Below are 16,942 nucleotides of genomic sequence, written 5' to 3'. Positions count from 1 at the left end.
TTTTTTTCACCACCTTGCTTCCAGTTTGTCAGTATCTTAACTGAAGAGACTTTTTAACCTATAAGCAGCACAGCATAGGAAGTGGCTTTTTTGGCTCATCACAGAAAGACACTTTCTCAAAGTTAAAACCCAGTTTTTTATTTCTAAAGCTTGCCATGTATTTCTAGCGGGTGCCGATGGTCACCTGCCACACTCTCACCAGGTTGTCCGTGTAGCCAGCAAACAGAGTCTGCAAGGGACAAACGACAGCGTAAGTCAGGTCAGAGCCATGGAACTCTACAGTCCCACTGATGTAACAAAGATACTTTTAAGATCCTCGCTCTACCCAATTGTGGGCGATGATTATGCTAGTAACAGTTGGTAGTAAGGATTCATACATTTATAAACTGGTCAAATCAGGCAGGGTGTTAATCGAAGACAGATAACCACTGCCCTCCAGATCAATCTTCCTTCCGATGCAGGAAGACATATTGTTATGTTCACTGGCATAGCTAACTAGGTCCTCCCAAATCAACTTGGCTCATCTTGTCATTGGCACACAAGACACACTAAGAACAGAAAGGAGAGAGAGAAGGTAGAAGCTGAGGCACCCAAAGACAGACACTCTTACCTGGCCATCAGCAGACCAGGCAAGAGAAGTGCACTGGGGTGGCTCTGCCTTGCTGCTGGTACTGATAACTTCCTGCTTCAGTTCATCTACAATGATCTTGCCCTCCAAGTCCTGGGGAAAGGCAAAACGTGAGTAAGGACACGCAACACTTTACACTTTAATGCCACTGACACTTAAACCTCAAGACAAGCATGTCCCCTTTCAAAAGCCGCTTTGCACTCGGTGATTCCCAACAGAGAAAGATTTTTCATCCCCTGAAGGACATCTGGCAATGCCTAGAGTCATTTTTGGTTGTCACTAAGGGAAAGGGAGTTTGCTACAGGAATCTAGTGGGGAGCAGAGGCCAGGGATGCTGCTATACATTCTAAAATACACCTACCCACCCCTCACCCCCCCCACAAAGAATTATCCAGACCAAAATGTCAATTTTGCTGAGTGTGGGTTAAGTTGTTACAATCGGTCATCCCTTTCAAGAAGGCAAAGCTTTCCCATCATTGCAAATCCCAATCTCAGCAACTTTTAACCCGCTTCTCCTGAGTCTCCAAGGACAGTCTGACAGCTAGCAGTTGTTCAGGAAGCTCAAATCCCAGCAGTGAGTCAGATGACACACTTGGGAAATCACAATGCCACGTCTGGCAGAGTGCAGCTAGGTACTTGGTCCCAACTGTAGCCCACACTCACCCAGATCTTGATGCTGGGGCCTGTGGCAGCACAGAGCCAGTAGCGATTGGGACTGAAGCACAAGGCGTTGATGATGTCCCCACCATCTAGTGTGTAAAGGTGCTTGCCTTCATTTAAATCCCAAAGCATGGCCTGGCCATCCTGAGCAAACAGGGAAGGTGAGTCAGGGTGACGTGATCTCTTCCAGATGTGAACCCCACCTGTGTCAAGATTCTGTCTTAGTTGTTTAACTTCCCTCTCGTATGCTGAACTTGCCAAAAGCTGACAACTCAAGTACCAATACTTATCTCTGTTAACCTTTCCTTCAATGCATGACCTCACCAACCCCACCAAAGGTCTCTGACAACTTCTAAATATACCACTGAGTTCTGAAAAAACAGGATCATAAGCTCGCTAGCTTCAAGAAACAAGCTTTACAGAAGAAACTCCTGTCCCTGAAACACTGCCTCATCTATGTCATCTTCAGAAAGTGATCTTTAGAAACACTTATTCTTGGAATGCTATTGTGTTAAGTATCCTTTCTAAGACACTGTCCCCCATTGAGCAGGAGGCTCCTGGCCTCTGAATACCTTGCCTCCAGAAGCACAGAGGGATCCATCCGGAGAGACAGTGACAGTGTTCAGGTAGCCTGTGTGGCCGATGTGATTGGTCTTCAGCTTGCAGTTTGCCAAATTCCACACCTAAATTTAGGGGGTCATAGGTAAAGAACCCGGCTAATGGAGCAGCCAGGGTCAGCAGAGCTCAAGCTTAATGGAAAAGGCATGACACACTTTTTAAAAGCATTCCTGGATAGGGTAGCCATTTTTTTATTCTATCAGTAACAAAAAGGTTAAAGAATTTGTCTTGGCCACTTGAAAGCCGTTAGAAATAAAACAGGTAACAAATGCTATGTGTTTTGCCTTACAAGGGACTCTGGGTTCATCAATTAGCTACTTCAAACAAAATGTCAAACACTAATGGCCTGTAGTGAGAAAACAGCAAGAGGAAAAATGTCAACTGAGGGACAAAGCTTTCAAAGTTGGAGCCTCTGGCCTCTGACCACCTGGGAGGCAGCAGGAACATATTCCAGCTGGTAAAGGCCCACACCCCTGCTCCAAACTCACCTTGACTAGCTTGTCCCAGCCACAGGAGACAATGATGGGATTGCTACTGTTGGGTGAGAAGCGGACACAAGACACCCACTCCGAGTGGCTCTCATCCTACAGAGAACGGAAAGGACACAAGGCAAAACTGTCTTGTCTCATAAAAGTCTAGACCCCCACCCCTCCCCTACGTTACATGGGATACATGTTGACAGCCTTGCATTCATATCCCTAGAACCCAAACCTTGAAGATCAACACAACCCCTTTAGATTCCAGATGAGGCTTGAAATCACCACATAAGGCCAAGGTTAAGGAAAGTGGAAGAGAACCTTCAACGTGCTCTCTGCATGTGCCTTCACTTTACCTGGACAGTGTATTTGCATACACCCAGAGTATTCCATAGCTTGATGGTTTTATCTCGGGAGCCAGAGACAATCTGCCGGTTGTCAGAGGAGAATGCCACACTCAGCACATCCTTGGTATGGCCCACAAATCGGCGTGTGGTGGTGCCCCTGAGGAGGAGAACTTGGTCACTCTCCAGACAGTTTGCAAACATTCTTCCAGTCAGACTGTTTCCCTGGCCTTTTTCCTGTCCCAGCAGAGCTGCATTACTCACAAAACCCTAGTCATGGCTCTGATCACAGCAGGGGTTTGGCTGAGAACAATGGCAGAGAATCCCTTCAGAATTGCAGGACATGTCCTCATTCCCACGTGGGGATTGGCTGACAATGTCGTCTGTCATCACCAGGATCCTCCATTATACCCGATCATCCGAAGACTGAACTCCCAAGATAAAACAGGTTCAAACTGTCACCTGTTCCCAAGTGCAGTTATCTGACAAAACTGCTCACCAGACCACTGCTCAAGAATGCTACATCACTCCTCAAGAGCAACAAGGAGGGAGGCCAAACCACGCCAACCACTTCTCCAGGTATTCTGCACCTTACAGTGCCCTCAGCGGACCTGGTCACCGCTAGAAAACCACTTCCCAACAGCTACCTCATTTCTGCCCCGGTTTTCCCCAAGGCCCTAGAACTAAGTGAGCAGCTACTTGCGTTGTGAGATCCCAGAGGCGAAGGGTTCCATCCCAGGAGCCTGAGAGGGCAAACTGGCCATCTGAAGAGATGACCACGTCACTAACAAAGTGGGAGTGACCTCGAAGAGCACGCTGTGGGATGCCGTAGTTGGTCTCATCCCTGGTCAGCTTCCACATGATGATGGTCTTGTCTAAGGAAAAGTAAAACAGAAAAGGAAAGCCACTGAGGAACTTTGCAGCCCACTTGCTCACCTACGGGCTAATCCAGGATGCCTCCAAGTCACCAGTGGATTTACAAGACAAGTTAAGGACACTTAGGTGGGAAGGGGAAATGCAGGCTTTGTGAGCAGTTACTAGCCAAGGCCACGTGACTCACTGCTCAGGAATAAGAGGCAGGGCTGACCAGATGGCCCAGCTGTTAAGGTGCACACACTGCTTCGCAGGTTCAGATCCTGGGTGTAGACCTACCCACCGCTCAAGCCATGCTGTGGCAGCATCCCACATACAAAGTAGAGTGAGATGGGCATGGACGTTAGCTCAGGGCTAATCTTCCTCAAAACAAAAACAAAAAAAAGAATAAACAGGGGAGTAGACCTAAGCGGTACCATGAGAAGTTAAGGTGAACAGAACTTCACCCAAGCTCTTGGATTCCCCTTTCTGACATCCTGACCAATTCGACATCTATTTCGAGACTCATCTGAGGTCTGCTGCACAAGCAGCAGCTGTGGCGACCAGGGCCGAGGGCCGCCAGAGCACTCAGTTTAGAAAGTCGCTCCACACGCCGCACTCGGACGCCGTCACTGACACGTGCACCACTCAGCAAGCTCTTAAGTCCCAGGCGATCCCAGCCTCTGGCCACCGAACGCTGTGGCGCAGACGCAGTCGGTGCACCAGCCCGAGAAGGAAGAGCGGGGCAGGAGGGCTGAGGCAGACCGGCGCCCCCACGGCCCCGCCGCGACGGCGGGCGGCGGCTCAGAAACAGCCTCTGGGTCTCAGCACGGGCGCTCAGATGGCATGTTGGGTGCATCACCGCCGCGCCCGCCCGGCTTCTGGCCCACGCCGAGCCCCACCTGCACGCAGACGGGCAGAGAGCAAGGGGGCCCACGCCGCCACCCTCCCGGCAGCCACGGGCTCGCCTGGGCTGTGGGATAGGCAAGGGTGCGTGCCCCACTCAGCCCCGGACGGAGTTTTCCGGGTCGCCAACTCGCGCGCCACTAGCCCAGCCCGCGGCGCGCGCAACTCCCTTCTTCCCCGATCCTCCGCCCCACACCTCAGCCCTACCTCGCGAGGCCGACAGTATCATGTCTGGGAACTGCGGGGTGGTAGCGATCTGGGTTACCCAGCCGTTGTGGCCCTTGAGGGTGCCACGAAGGGTCATCTGTTCGGTCATGGCGGCGGCGGGTGCGGGTGTCGCCGCAGCGACGAGGATGGAACCGGATAGTCAGACACCAGCACCACGGCCGCTGCCGCCGCGGCCCCGCCGAGGAAAAGAGAGACCGCCTCCAACCGGAACCGGATATACCCGCCCGCTCGAGCAAAATGGCGACCCCTATGGGTCACTCCCGCTCAAGATGGCGCTGCCGTGTCTTGCCTAGGACGAGGCGAAATAACACGACCACAGGGTCCCCTCCGCCACGCAACAGAACTGGGCAGCGCTGTACAAATACATTCCGAAATCAACACGCCCGAGGGCTCGAAACGGCACCTCAAACGTTGATTGCAGCGCGACGTCCACGAAGCGGAGGCGGGGCCGTGCCGGCGCGCTCCCATAGGCTCGGCCGGCTGCCGCGGCCCTACGCGGCGCAGCGCGCGCCCGCCTTCCGCCGGAGCTCCGGCCACTGAGGGCGAGCTTGGCCCCGAGCCGCAGCCGCGAGTGGCGGGGTCCGCGGCGGGAAAGACGGCCTGCGGCTTTTCCAGTACACAGCGCCCGGGTGAAGTCCTCAGCCAGGACCGACGCCGCGCAGCGCTGCCGTCCCTCCCGAGGCTTCTGCCTGACACCGGCCGAGGCACGCCGTGCCCGGAGGGGCTTCGCGGGGCCGGACGGAGGCGCCTGAGTGCCGGAGCGGAAGGCCGGCGGGGGACGGGAGAGAAGGCGGCCTGTGGGCTGCGCGGAGCGCCCTCAGGGACGGAGCGGCCCGGGAGGACGTGCCTCCGCGTGCGGGGCCCCGGGCCTGAGCACCCGGGCGGCCGCGGGCCGGGAGGCCGGGAGCGCGCGAGCTCCCCGCCCGAGAGGCTGGGCCGGCAGCGCCCGCGGTGTCTGAGAGGGAGCGGCCAGATCAGGGTGACAGGCACCGCCGGCGGCCGCGCGGAATAAAGGGCGAGCCCTCGTACCCCTCAGTCCTCTGCTTGCAGGCCGTGTTGGCCCTAGGCTCTCGTCTGTGGAACGATGCCTTCGCGCGTGGCGCTGCGGAGACTGAGCGAGTTACGGGGAAGTTCGGGCGCGCCCCGGAGCAATGCCGGGCAGTAAACGCGCGCGGCTGCGGGAGCACCTGCTGCGAACAAGACAGTCGGCACCTGCGTTTTTGGAGTGTACATTCGCTGGCGGGGGGAACAAGGACTCGAAAGAGATGCGGGAGAGCGCCCCGTGGGTATGGAGAATGTTCTAGTCAGAGGGCAGGGATGGGGGATTTCACTCAGAGAGGAGGCAGTGCAGAGGTCCCGAGCTAGAGCGTTGGAGGCGCTGAGGACGGACAGTGAGAAGGAAGTGGAGGCGGTTGGCAGATGGCCTCGTAGGCTCGGGGAAGGACCTCGGCTCCTCAGGGCGCTGTCCCGGCTCTCCTCCCCAGCCTGACGCCTCCTTCAGGGGTCCCAGCAGTGGACGCCGCTTGCCTCTTTGGCAACCCCAACTGGCTGTCCTTTAGCTTTTCCAACACTGAAGTCGACTCGACCCACGTGTCTTGTTTCTCCTGTGGTCTTGGGGACCCCCTACCTTCACCCACCCCAGCATCAAGCTCGCTGCCCACGACTCTGGTCGTGCCTGAGCCCCCTGGGCTCTTGGCACAAATGGAAAGCTGAGCGACTCCGCGCGTCAGGGTGTGGACTGGAGCGGCCGCGCCAGGGCTTTCCTGGCTGGCCCTGGGTGCGCAGAGCACTTCTCTACCCTTAAGAGCTCTCCTTCCTCCATCCCCTACGTCCTCTCCCCAAAGACATCGACTTTCAGTCACATTATTACATTTCCCCCCCTCGGGAAACCTCGCCCAGCTCTGTTTCTTGAACATTGCCCAGGGAGCCCCTGTGGAATCAGCATCCGTGAGGTAGGGCCTCCGGCTCCCTCCGGATGGGACCTTCTGGACCGCCGGCCCGTTCCAGAGGCTGGCGTTCCCGGGTAGCCACGCCCCTGGCCGCCCCGCCTCCCGAGGCCGAGGCCGCGGAAGGTGCCCTTCCCCGCGACCGTCTCTTACTCTGTAAGACGGTTCTAGCAGTGCCCCCTCCTTTGGGGTGAGAATTCGAATTTTGCTCTGGAGCCCACCAGGACCGCGACGGCGATGCCAGCGGAGGGGAGGGAGACATGGAATGCAGTGGACTGCCCCGGCCACCAGACCCTGCCGGATTCAGGCTTTCCACTTCTCAGTTTTCCTCCAACCACCCCCGGTCTCCCCTGTCCTGGAGGTGATGCCGATGGGCCACAATGCCACTGAAGGACAATCTTGAGCGGAGGGAGGTGCCGCCCCGACACTGAGGACCACCTCGGGTGTAGAGAGGGGCGGGGACGGGCATGCATCCCCGAAAGGGGCCGCCTTTCCCGCTCAGCCCCAGCTGTCGTTGAGCCCCATGCACACCTGCTTCCCTCAGGGCCCCCGGCGGCTCCGTCTAGGCATACAGGTCTCCACCTGGCCCGGGTCAGGGTCCCAGCTGGACTCCTCACTCCTCCTGGGGAGGACTCTCCGTCAGCAAAGGGAGCCCGACCCCTTCTAGCGGGGTGACATCCCTAAGCTGTGGAATGCGTCTGAGAGTCAGCCGCGCGCCTCCCACAACGAAATCTACCTGTGCTGGCTGGGTCGGGCCTTCTGGCCTCTTCCTTCTCACCCAGGGCGTCTCGTCCGACCTCACAGAGGTGGAAGCCTGCTCGCGGCCCCCACCCAGCCTTAGGGTGAGACTCTCCGCAGAGCCTCCTCTTCTTTTTTTTTTTTTTTAAAGACTTTGTTTTTCTGGGCTGGCCCCGTGGCCGAGTGGTTGGGTTCGGGCGCTCCGCTGTAGGCGGCCCAGTGTTTCGTTGGTTCGAATCCTGGGCGCGGACATGGCACTGCTCGTCAGACCACGCTGAGGCGGCATCCCACATGCCACAACTAGAAGGACCCACAACGAAGAATGTACAACTATGTACCAGGGGGCTTTGGGGAGAAAAAAAGGAAAATAAAATCTTTAAAGACTTTGTTTTTCCCTTTTTCTTCCCAAAGGGGCGCCCCCCCCCCCCCCCCCCGTACATAGTTGTATATTCTTCGTTGTGGGTCCTTCTACTTGTGGCATGTGGGACGCTGTCTCAGCGTGGTTTGATGAACAGTGCCATGTCAGCACCCAGGATTGGAACAAACGAAACGCTGGGCCGCCTGCAGCCAGTGCACGAACTTAACCACTCGGCCACGGGGCCAGCCCCCGCAGAGCCTCTTCCAGCGAACTTCCCGCCCCCTCGCACCCTGTAGGCAGAACCCGCCCTGGTCTGGGACCTCTGCTCCTGACCCAGAGTTCAACTGGGTCTGACCCACTTTTCCTCTGAGCCCCTGAGCTGCCCCCTTTCCCCTCACCCCCTCATTCCACACAAGGTAAGAAGCCCAAGGAAGAAATTGGAGAGGCTCTTCTAAGGAAGTTTGTCTCACCATTCCCTTTCTGGAGGGAGCCCACAAGGACCCACCCAGCTGGAAAGATCCCCTCGGGTTTCCCTGCCAGAGCCTCATGACCCCTTCTTCTCCGGAGCAGAAGCTCCATCCCCTATTGCCAGCATTTAGGAGGTGAGACAGGTCTTCCCTTGACTGGAGGGGTGAGGGCTATTGTAGGTGGTAGTGGAGGGGCTGAGGGAAAGGTGTGTGGCCTGGACCAGAGGGCCTGCTGACTGCCAGCTCAGGGGTGGGTGAGTTCCCTTCGTTTTACTGTCCTGATGCAGATTCAGTGTGGTTGGCTCTGGCATGCTCCATACTGTGTTTTGCGGCTACACAGGCCCTCCCCTGCTCCTCCAATTCATCAGTTCTCTCCCATACAGAACACACACATTGTTGTTCTGCCTGGAAGGCCCACCACATCCTGTCTTCCTTTTCTTAGTTAAATCTAAGCTTCCTTCAGGTCTCAGCTCAGGTTGCCAAGATGGGGAAGCCCTCTGTGACCCTCAGGGGTAGGCCACGCTCCTTCATTTCAAGCTCTCAAGCTCTCCTAGCACAACTGGTCCCCTCAGGGCTCTCCTCTGAGTGCCCTAAGGACAAGAACTAGTCTGTTTCTGCTCACAGGTTGCATTCCCAGCACCTGGTAGAGGGTTTGGCATGTTGAAGATTCTAATCTTGGTGGCCAGCCTCACAGTCTAGGTAGTTAAGGGCAAGTAGTAAGAGAGGGCATTCCAGGCAGGGGTCAGCATGGGAGGAGGCGTACAAATGGTGTGCATGCACAGGTTTGGGAGGGATGGTTTCAAGAAGGAAGGTAAGAATGAAACCCAAGGTGGGCAGGGAGGCCTAGTCAGAAGGAGTTGACTGCTAAGGAATCTGGATTTTGTCCTGAAGCCTAGGGTGGTCTCTTTAGGATTATCTCATCCCTCTCCTGCCTACACTTGATTTTGCCAAAAGGCATTTATTGTCAGAGTGGAAGCTAGGTTGGAGGAGTAAGACTAGAAACAGGAAAAGCAGAAGCCGGACAGGAGGTTCTCTAGGAGGGTCATGAAAGTGCTGTGAAGAGAGGGACTGAGGACTTACCAATGTCCTTGAGTGAGGGGTTGAACACATTCCAACCCATCTCGCTGACCGCTACTCCCACCTTCTTCACTCCAGGGTCTAGAATTGAGCTCTGTGTATAGAAGCTCTCTAATGATTGAGGCCTAAAGAATTATGCTAAAAAAAGTTGGAAATGTGGGAGTATACTTGTAGGTTCTGTTCCATTCTTCCTAGTGACAGGTGGGTGTGTGGCATTCAATCAATGCTGGGAACAGATCCTACAAAGAAATCACATGCCTTTTTGTTTTAGTCTCTTGATAAAGATTCAGTGTCCATCTTAGGCAGAAATCTGAAGTCTAACAGTTCCCCAGAAAGCTGCTGAGGCATTCTGTCAGGTCTTCCTTGGCTGACTGTGGGATTCCCCAGGCCCTGGGTGCTTCGGCAGATGTGCAGAGGCTGTGGAAATGCGCAAGGTCCAGGAAGGCCTGTAAGAAGTGCCGGGAGAAGGCGAGCTTCCGGCACTCTTGTTAAAAGATTTAAAGCAGCATTAGGTGGTAGGGAAAAACAAAAGGTGACTCAGGGTGCCTTTTCCCAGCTTTATACTGGGAAGAGAATTTCATACGAACTAGGGTTGGGAGAATATGTTGAAATGGAAACGTGAGGTTGGCTAACTCACCACAAGATACAAGGGCTGAAGAGAGGGCAGTCCTTCCCGCTCACACTTGGCGTTAAATAGCCAGAGTCTGCTGAGAAATTCTATCCTTTGCTGTAGGGGGAAAGAGGGGATTCTATGTGTGTAGGAAATGGCAGACAAAAAAGGGAGTGTGACTTCCAGGGATCCTCTTCCAGGCCACCTGGATCCCCTTTTTTCTTTGGTGGGGCCCTGCTTGGTGTCAAGTGGAATTTTGTCAACCAGGCTCTGACCAACTCTGGATCTGAGTCCTTTAGGATGGGGGAAAAGGCTAGAAAGGCTTAAGCGTGAACCTCAGTAGGTGGGCTAGCTATGGAGGAGCGAGCCTTCCTGTTCTTTAAGGCTAGTTCTAATTCAAAGCCCTGAGGTATCCATTTCTGCCTTTCTTTGGGACAGGGAGAGGGGGACAGAAAAGCAGTAAGTCGGAGGACCATTTCCTTCGTTCTTTGCAGTCTCCTGATAACAGGAGTCTTGCTGCCTCTCCCCCTACACTTCTCACATGCAGAGATGAGCTATTTCTCCAAGCCCAGGATTCTCATGCTGTACCCCTGACGATTCTGGTTTGTGGACAGAGACTATAATTAAAAGTTAAATTTATCACCTTTAGCTCTCACAATCTCCTCTTTGGCCCTGTTATTTCTAGAACTTCTCTCTTCCTCTTCTCTTATTAACACTGACAGCACAAACTGCTTTCCCTTCTAGGACTCCAAGGCCTCTTTACCTCCCTGTCAGGATTTAGTGTGAAAGGAGAAAGGGAAGAACCCACTTACCTGCTTTAATAGTAGCTTTTGCCCCACATCCCATTTTCAAAGTCAAGTGCTGGGGCTGGCCCAGTGGCGCAGCGGTTAAGTGTGCATGTTTCCCTTCGGCGGCCCAGGGTTCACCGGTTTGGATCCTGGGTGCAGACATGGCACTGCTCATCAAGCCATGCTGTGGCAGGCGTCCCAAGAGGAAGATGGGCACAGATGTCAGCTCAGGGCCAGTCTTCCTCAGCAAAAGGATGAGGATTGGCAGTAGATGTTAGCTCAGGGCTAATCTTCCTAAAAAAAAAAAAGTCAAGTGCCAAATAAAACCTTATTTATACTTATCTCTCTCGTATTTTGAGGCCCCAGCCCTAGTTCTTTTTGGTAAGGGTATAATACAATTTGCTTTTAGGTACTTCCCATTAGAGTTCTCCCTTGTCACATCTCCCACCTGTGATCCTCGCGGATCACAAGTGAAACTGGCTCAAGGCCATTTTAGTCAGATTTTTAAAAATACAAGAAAGCCTTTTAAATATTTTCTCCTTTTATGCCTAAAAACGTCACCTCACGGCCTACCTCTCCTGATTGGGAAAAGAAACTTATCTAACTTCTCCTTTGTCATCTTCCCTTTGGACTAGCTTTGGACTGAGGCTCCTAGGGAAGACCAGAATGCAACCTGCCTTCTTTGTATAGAACTGTATGGTTCAGTATGATTTGCTAACCACTAGCCATATGAGACTATTTAAAATGAATGAAAATTAAATACAATTAAAAATTTGGTTTCTGAGTTGCGCTAGCCACATCTCAAGAGCTCAAAAGTCAGATGTAGCTAGTGGCACCTACCGTATTGGACAGCACAGACTTAGAACACTTCCGTTGTTTCACAAAGTCCTTTCAGGCCTGGTCTAGAGGATTAGTGTCCCTGTCTCCCCCTTTTTGTAATTCCATTTTAACAGTCAATAAATATTTGTAATAACATCAGTTATAAGATAACTCAGAGGGGGTCAGGGGCTGAAAGTGGGAAATAGCATAGAATCTATAGGTCCTATGAAGGTTTCAGGAAGCATGGCAGAGGCGCCTTAGGTTTTAAGGAAGTGCTTTAGGAGCTGATGTTACATGTATCAGCCCAGGGCCACCTGCATTCTGACAGGAGCAGACAGGCTCTGGTCTTATGTATAAGTTCTGCATAATACTTAAAAAACAAAACAAAAAACAACTGCCCTACGGCCCTGCTGAAACTGAGGAGTAGCTGAAATGAATGCCTTTTATTACTCATCGTTTCTGCATCTTGATTTCATATACTGCTTTGTCTGTCATAGTCCTTGTTTGGCCAAATGGCAGTGATGTAGGCAGCTCTACTGTTTAAAAAAGGCTTGCTGACCCTGCCACCTGCACACTGGGGGGGGGGGGTGGGGGGGTCATGTCAATTAATCTACTGATGCTAAGGCTACATTTAATAAAGTTCCAGCTAAGTGAGGCTATTCTTCCACTCAACATGTATGCCACTGGCTACAGCTTAAGTGAGGCTGGTAATGGCATGTTTGTGTATATGACCATTTTTCCTGAGTCTAGCTTAGCGGTTCTCAACCTGGGATGATTTTGCACCCCTCCCTCTCCTGACATTTGGCAAAGAGTGGAGACGTTTGTAGTTGTCACAAATGGTGGAGGGGTGCTACTTACATCTAGTGGGTACAGTCCCTGGATGCTGCTAGGCATCCTACGATGCACAGGACACCCGCCCCCAACAAAGAATTATCCCACTCAAAATGTCAATAGTGCTGAGGTGGAGAAAACCTGGTCTAGACCACAGTATGGATCAGTTCTTCATGCCAAGACTAATCTTGAGGTCCAGGCTCAGTAGGATAGTAAGTAAGGCTAGCAAGTGTCTGATGAATTGGGAAGCAAAAAAAATTAGGAGTCAATGGAACAGTGGTCTCCACAAAGCTGAAGGACAGATATAACTGGAGTGTGTTTAACTGCACTAGAAGGCTAAGTGCTTAGGTCCTAGTGCAGTTGCAGTTGAGGATGTCAGATGTGTAGCAAGTCTGTGTGAAGATGAGGTCCAGGGTATAGCCATAGGAGGAGAGAGGAGCAAGTTTAAACAGTCTGACTTGTGATACAGCAGTCAATAGCTGAACCTAGTAGGAAAGACATTCAATAAACATGAGCATCTGGAGGGTATGGATATACCAGTTTTTTTCAACGTTTTTGTAACCCACACCTCTTCTTTTCATATAGCTAAAAATCTTATGTTCTCTCTCTTTTAGTGTTATTTAAAATTTCAAAATTACGTATCATGACCAAAATTAATCAAAGCAATGGTAATTTTGGAAGGCAAAAATTTATTCAGGTGATGTGATAACCATGTCATTATTAAGCTTTAACTTTTATTTCCTGGGTAGTATAGAAGAAGCAACAGAACACAGGCAGCTTTAACAACACTCTCCCGCTGTTTTCTCCCCACAGCTAGATATACAAACAACGAAAAATAAATTAGTTAAGATGTAAGAAGAAAAGGGAATAACAAATGAAAAGCCTTCTCATCTGTATAGACGTTTTATATCCAAATTTCTGTAGAGTATTTATCTGGAAGTTTCTAATCAAAACAATCAGACTTTGAGTTCCATAAACTCCTCTCGAAGTTCTTCCAGTGAGGACGGAACATCAGCGTGAAACACACTCTTCCCCAAAGCTACCACAGCTCGTTTTAAGAACAAAGTCAAGAACATATCACCCCCAAATGGTTCTGGATATGTCACTTTTTTTCTTGAAATAACATCCATGAATCTGGTCCTTGAAAGACTAGCCAAGAAAATTAGACATTTTTGGCATGAGTTTGCTATCTGTAGCTGGATTTGGGGCAAGTTTTGCTTAAAGTATTTCATAATGAGCAGTGATGTTAGTGTTTGCCCTTTCACATTTCAGAGTCCATGTATTTTAAGCTTCAATGTATTAAAGTCTGCTGAAAGTTTTAATATTTGAAATTTTAAAGTAGTTTCTTTTTCGTTGGTGTTCCAAAATCAGAGTTGTTCTGTCCATAAATTCAGCTGCGTACAGTTCTTTGACAACTAAGGAACCTCAGTATGTAACAAAAAACTCTCTGAATGGCATTCAGATCTTCAAAAGCCAAGGCAAACTGGAATCAAATGTACTGTTTTTCACAGTGGTCTATGCTGACAGCAGGGCTGAAGATTTCCACTAGATTTCTAGCAGATAGGCGGAAGCCAATGCTTGGTGGTGACTGCTGCAGTACATCTTGAGTGCCAGTTTTCTTGAGTTTTTGCCAAAAACCCAAATCTAAAACATGCCATTGCTGTAGCACCACCAACATATACTCCTGTAATTTTTCCCCCAATTTAGTTCATTTGATACAGCTTCAAAAACATAGTCTTAGTGGTCAAGTACTAGGTTCATGAAAATAGGACATTCAGTTTTTAAAGCCTTATTTTGAACATAAGCAAAGCACAATTTTCTTCATCACTAGATTCAACTAATAGCAAAGAAGAATAAGTTGATGTGTTGTTTTTTTTTTCCTTTTTCTCCCCAAAGCCCCCCGGTACATAGTTGTATATTCTTCATTGTGGGTCCTTCTAGTTGTGGCATGTGGGATGCTGCCTCAGCATGGCTTGATGAGCGGTGGGGTGTCTGCGCCCAGGATTCAAACCAACGAAACACTGGGCCGCTGAAGTGGAGCATGCGAACCTAACCACTTGGCCACGGGGCCGGCCCCACTCCCTTTTTTTCTTTCTTCAGGTATAAGGGCCTTCTTGAGGATTTCTTGTAGGGGAGGTCTTGTGGCTACGATGTTCCTTAGCTTTTGTTTGTCTGGAAAAGATTTAATTTCTCCCTCATATCTGAAGGATATTTTTGCTGGATAGAGTATTCTTGGCTGAAGATTGTCATCTTTTAAAGTTTTGAATATGTCATTCCAATCCCTCCTAGCTGGTAAGGTTTCTGAAGACAAATCTGCTGAAAGGCTGATAGGGGTTCCTTTGTAGGTTATTTTCTTCTGCCTTGCTGCCCTGAGTATTCTTTCTTTGTCATTCACTTTTGCCAGTTTTACTACTATATGCCTTGCAGTAGGTCTTTTTACATTGACAAATCTAGGAGACCTGAAAGCTTCCTCTACACATATTTCTCTCTCATTCCCTAGATTTGGGAAGTTCTCTGCTATTGTTTCTTTGAGCACGCTTTCTGCTCCATTCTCCTTTTCTTCACCCTCGGGGATACCAATTATTCTTATGTTGCATTTCCTCATTGAGTCGGCTATTTCTCAGAGATTTTCTTCATTCCTTTTTAGTCTTAGTTCTCTCTCTTCCTCTGTCTGGAGCCATTCAACCTGTCTATCTCCAATTGTGCTGATTTGCTCTTCTATGGCGTCCACATGGGCATTCAGGGAATCTGTATTCTGTTTTATCTGATCCATTGTAGTTTTCATCCCTAGTATTTCTGATTGAGTCTTCTTTATAGTTTCAATCTCTTTTGTGAAGTAACTTCAGAACTCGTTGACTTGTTTCTCTATATTTTCCTTTACCCCATTGAGTTTTTTGATGATAGCTATTCTGAATTCATTTTCATTTAGTTTACTTATTTCTGAGTCCTCAGGACATAATTCTGGGTGTTTGATTCCCCTCTGGTCTGGAGATTTGATGAATTGACAGATGCTGGAAGATGGATGGATGCTGGAAGATGGACGGGTCTTTCCCATTGTGATATTATTTGGTTGCAGTTATAGCCTGTCGCCACTAGATGGGGGTCAAGAGCTGGGTATTCTGAGCCCTCCATCTTCAGCCCAGATGGCCGGCAGAGCGCGGGTTGGGGCAGGGAGGGCACTTTCTCTTGCCTGCAGACCTGGGTTTCCTGATCAGTTCTCACTATCTGCTCTCCTGGGGTCTTGGCTTGATGAAGTCACCCCACGAAAGCTTTCCCGCATTAGAGGGCTGCCGTCTGGGCTGCAGGGCCATGGGAGTCCTAGGTGATCCTGCTGATGCGTGGCCCCTCCCCCTCTCCCTCCCTCCCGGAGCCTCCTGTGGCAGTGATCCCAGTCTCCAGGGGAGGGAGCGAAGTTCTCTCTTACCCTGTTACAGCTCCTCTGAGAGGATCTCCAGCCTCTCCGCCCTCTGTCGTTTGGCTGCTGTGGGTCTCCGAGGATTCCTGTGCTATTAGGATAGTTTTTGTTGGAATATGGTTGCTCCTTTTTGTTGTATGTGGGAGGGGAGAGAGTCCTGGGTAAGCTGACTCTGCCATTACACTGATGTCACTCCCTAAGTTGATATTTTTTAAAACCTGAAGTTTGATATGTTCAATCATCAATTCAGAGTTAAGACTGCAGAAGATAATGAAGAAATTCTGGAATTCCTCAGTTTCCTCTCAAAGTTTTGGCAGCACTTGGAATGCAAGGTTTCACAAGTTTCTCCAGTTTTTTCTCCTTTGCAATTAAAATGGCTATTTAATATTAAGCTTTCATGGCCTTCAAAGATTATGGTTAATATTCCAACACTGTACAATCTTAAAGCTGCAGAGAATATTCCACTTGTGCTTTGCAGAATACTCCACTGTTTTTAATGGCATAAATTTAACAGTGTATGGCATGCCCAACACTTACAGATAACAACTGAAGAAGTTAACCCTATCTTCTGCATCATAACGTGAATATATACTTCATAAAAGCCTCAAAAATATTTTGGCTGCCGTCTTTAGCTACCTCAGAGAAAACAGAAAAACAAGGAGTACTGATGATGGAAGCATCTGGTCCCTCTTGCAGAGGGATGAATGATTTTATTGGTGGCAGCTGGGTAGCAGGGCAATACAGGCATCCAGTTATGCCTGAGCCTCAGTAAGTGAAATCTTTGTTCATTTTCTTTTCATACTTCCATCTGCCACATAAAACCTGACATCATTTAATGGTGCCCTTGGCCAAATCTAAATGATTTTACTTTCATAATCCCCTGATTCTAGCTTGAAGAGTCAAGGCGAACTCTAACTCATGGGATGGACAAAATAGAAGCCGTAATAAATAAGTAAGCTTTTCAGAGCTAAAAAGTCTCTTCTTATACAAAATTAAACTTTAAAAGAAGATTGACCTCAAAACAATATAACTGTTCTGGATATATGACAGAAATAGCAGTGTAAATGGCATCAGATCCACAATGAACACCTCCTGTGGCTACCCAGCCTGTATACACCTCATTAATTATAGGCCTTACTCTGAATACTTCTTGTTCTATCTTCATATTCCCACCAGCCAAG

General features: G+C 50.1%; 2 protein-coding genes and 2 non-coding genes across 4 annotated transcripts in view; all 4 read right to left on the bottom strand.

The window, feature by feature from the left end:
* Window positions 1-116: 116 nt before the first annotated feature.
* RACK1 (receptor for activated C kinase 1) lies at window positions 117-4,910 on the bottom strand. The gene is made up of 8 exons (XM_046665673.1): window positions 4,692-4,910; window positions 3,430-3,601; window positions 2,739-2,886; window positions 2,395-2,490; window positions 1,861-1,971; window positions 1,292-1,432; window positions 611-721; window positions 117-229 (listed from the first exon to the last, which is right to left on the bottom strand). Exons 1-8 carry the CDS (start codon window positions 4,798-4,800, stop codon window positions 164-166), a joined length of 954 nt encoding a protein of 317 aa, XP_046521629.1. The 5' UTR covers window positions 4,801-4,910; the 3' UTR covers window positions 117-163.
* On the bottom strand, window positions 3,048-3,126 carry LOC124243132 (small nucleolar RNA SNORD96 family). Its single transcript, XR_006889627.1, has one exon. It is a non-coding gene; the product is annotated as a small nucleolar RNA SNORD96 family (small nucleolar RNA).
* LOC124243138 (small nucleolar RNA SNORD95) lies at window positions 4,379-4,446 on the bottom strand. Its single transcript, XR_006889633.1, has one exon. It is a non-coding gene; the product is annotated as a small nucleolar RNA SNORD95 (small nucleolar RNA).
* Window positions 4,911-5,001: 91 nt separating the features above from the next.
* Window positions 5,002-16,942, bottom strand: part of TRIM52 (tripartite motif containing 52) — a 30,155-nt gene continuing 18,214 nt past the window's right edge. Inside the window, 2 exon segments of the mRNA XM_046667757.1 lie at window positions 5,002-5,528; window positions 16,299-16,329. Coding sequence (XP_046523713.1) covers window positions 5,002-5,528; window positions 16,299-16,329 — 558 coding nt within the window.

This window comes from Equus quagga, chromosome 7 (genome assembly GCF_021613505.1).
Source record: "Equus quagga isolate Etosha38 chromosome 7, UCLA_HA_Equagga_1.0, whole genome shotgun sequence".
Taxonomy (NCBI): Eukaryota; Metazoa; Chordata; class Mammalia; order Perissodactyla; family Equidae; genus Equus; species Equus quagga.
The sequence above is the reverse complement of the archived record's forward strand: the minus strand, read 5'-3'. Positions and strand labels throughout refer to the sequence as shown.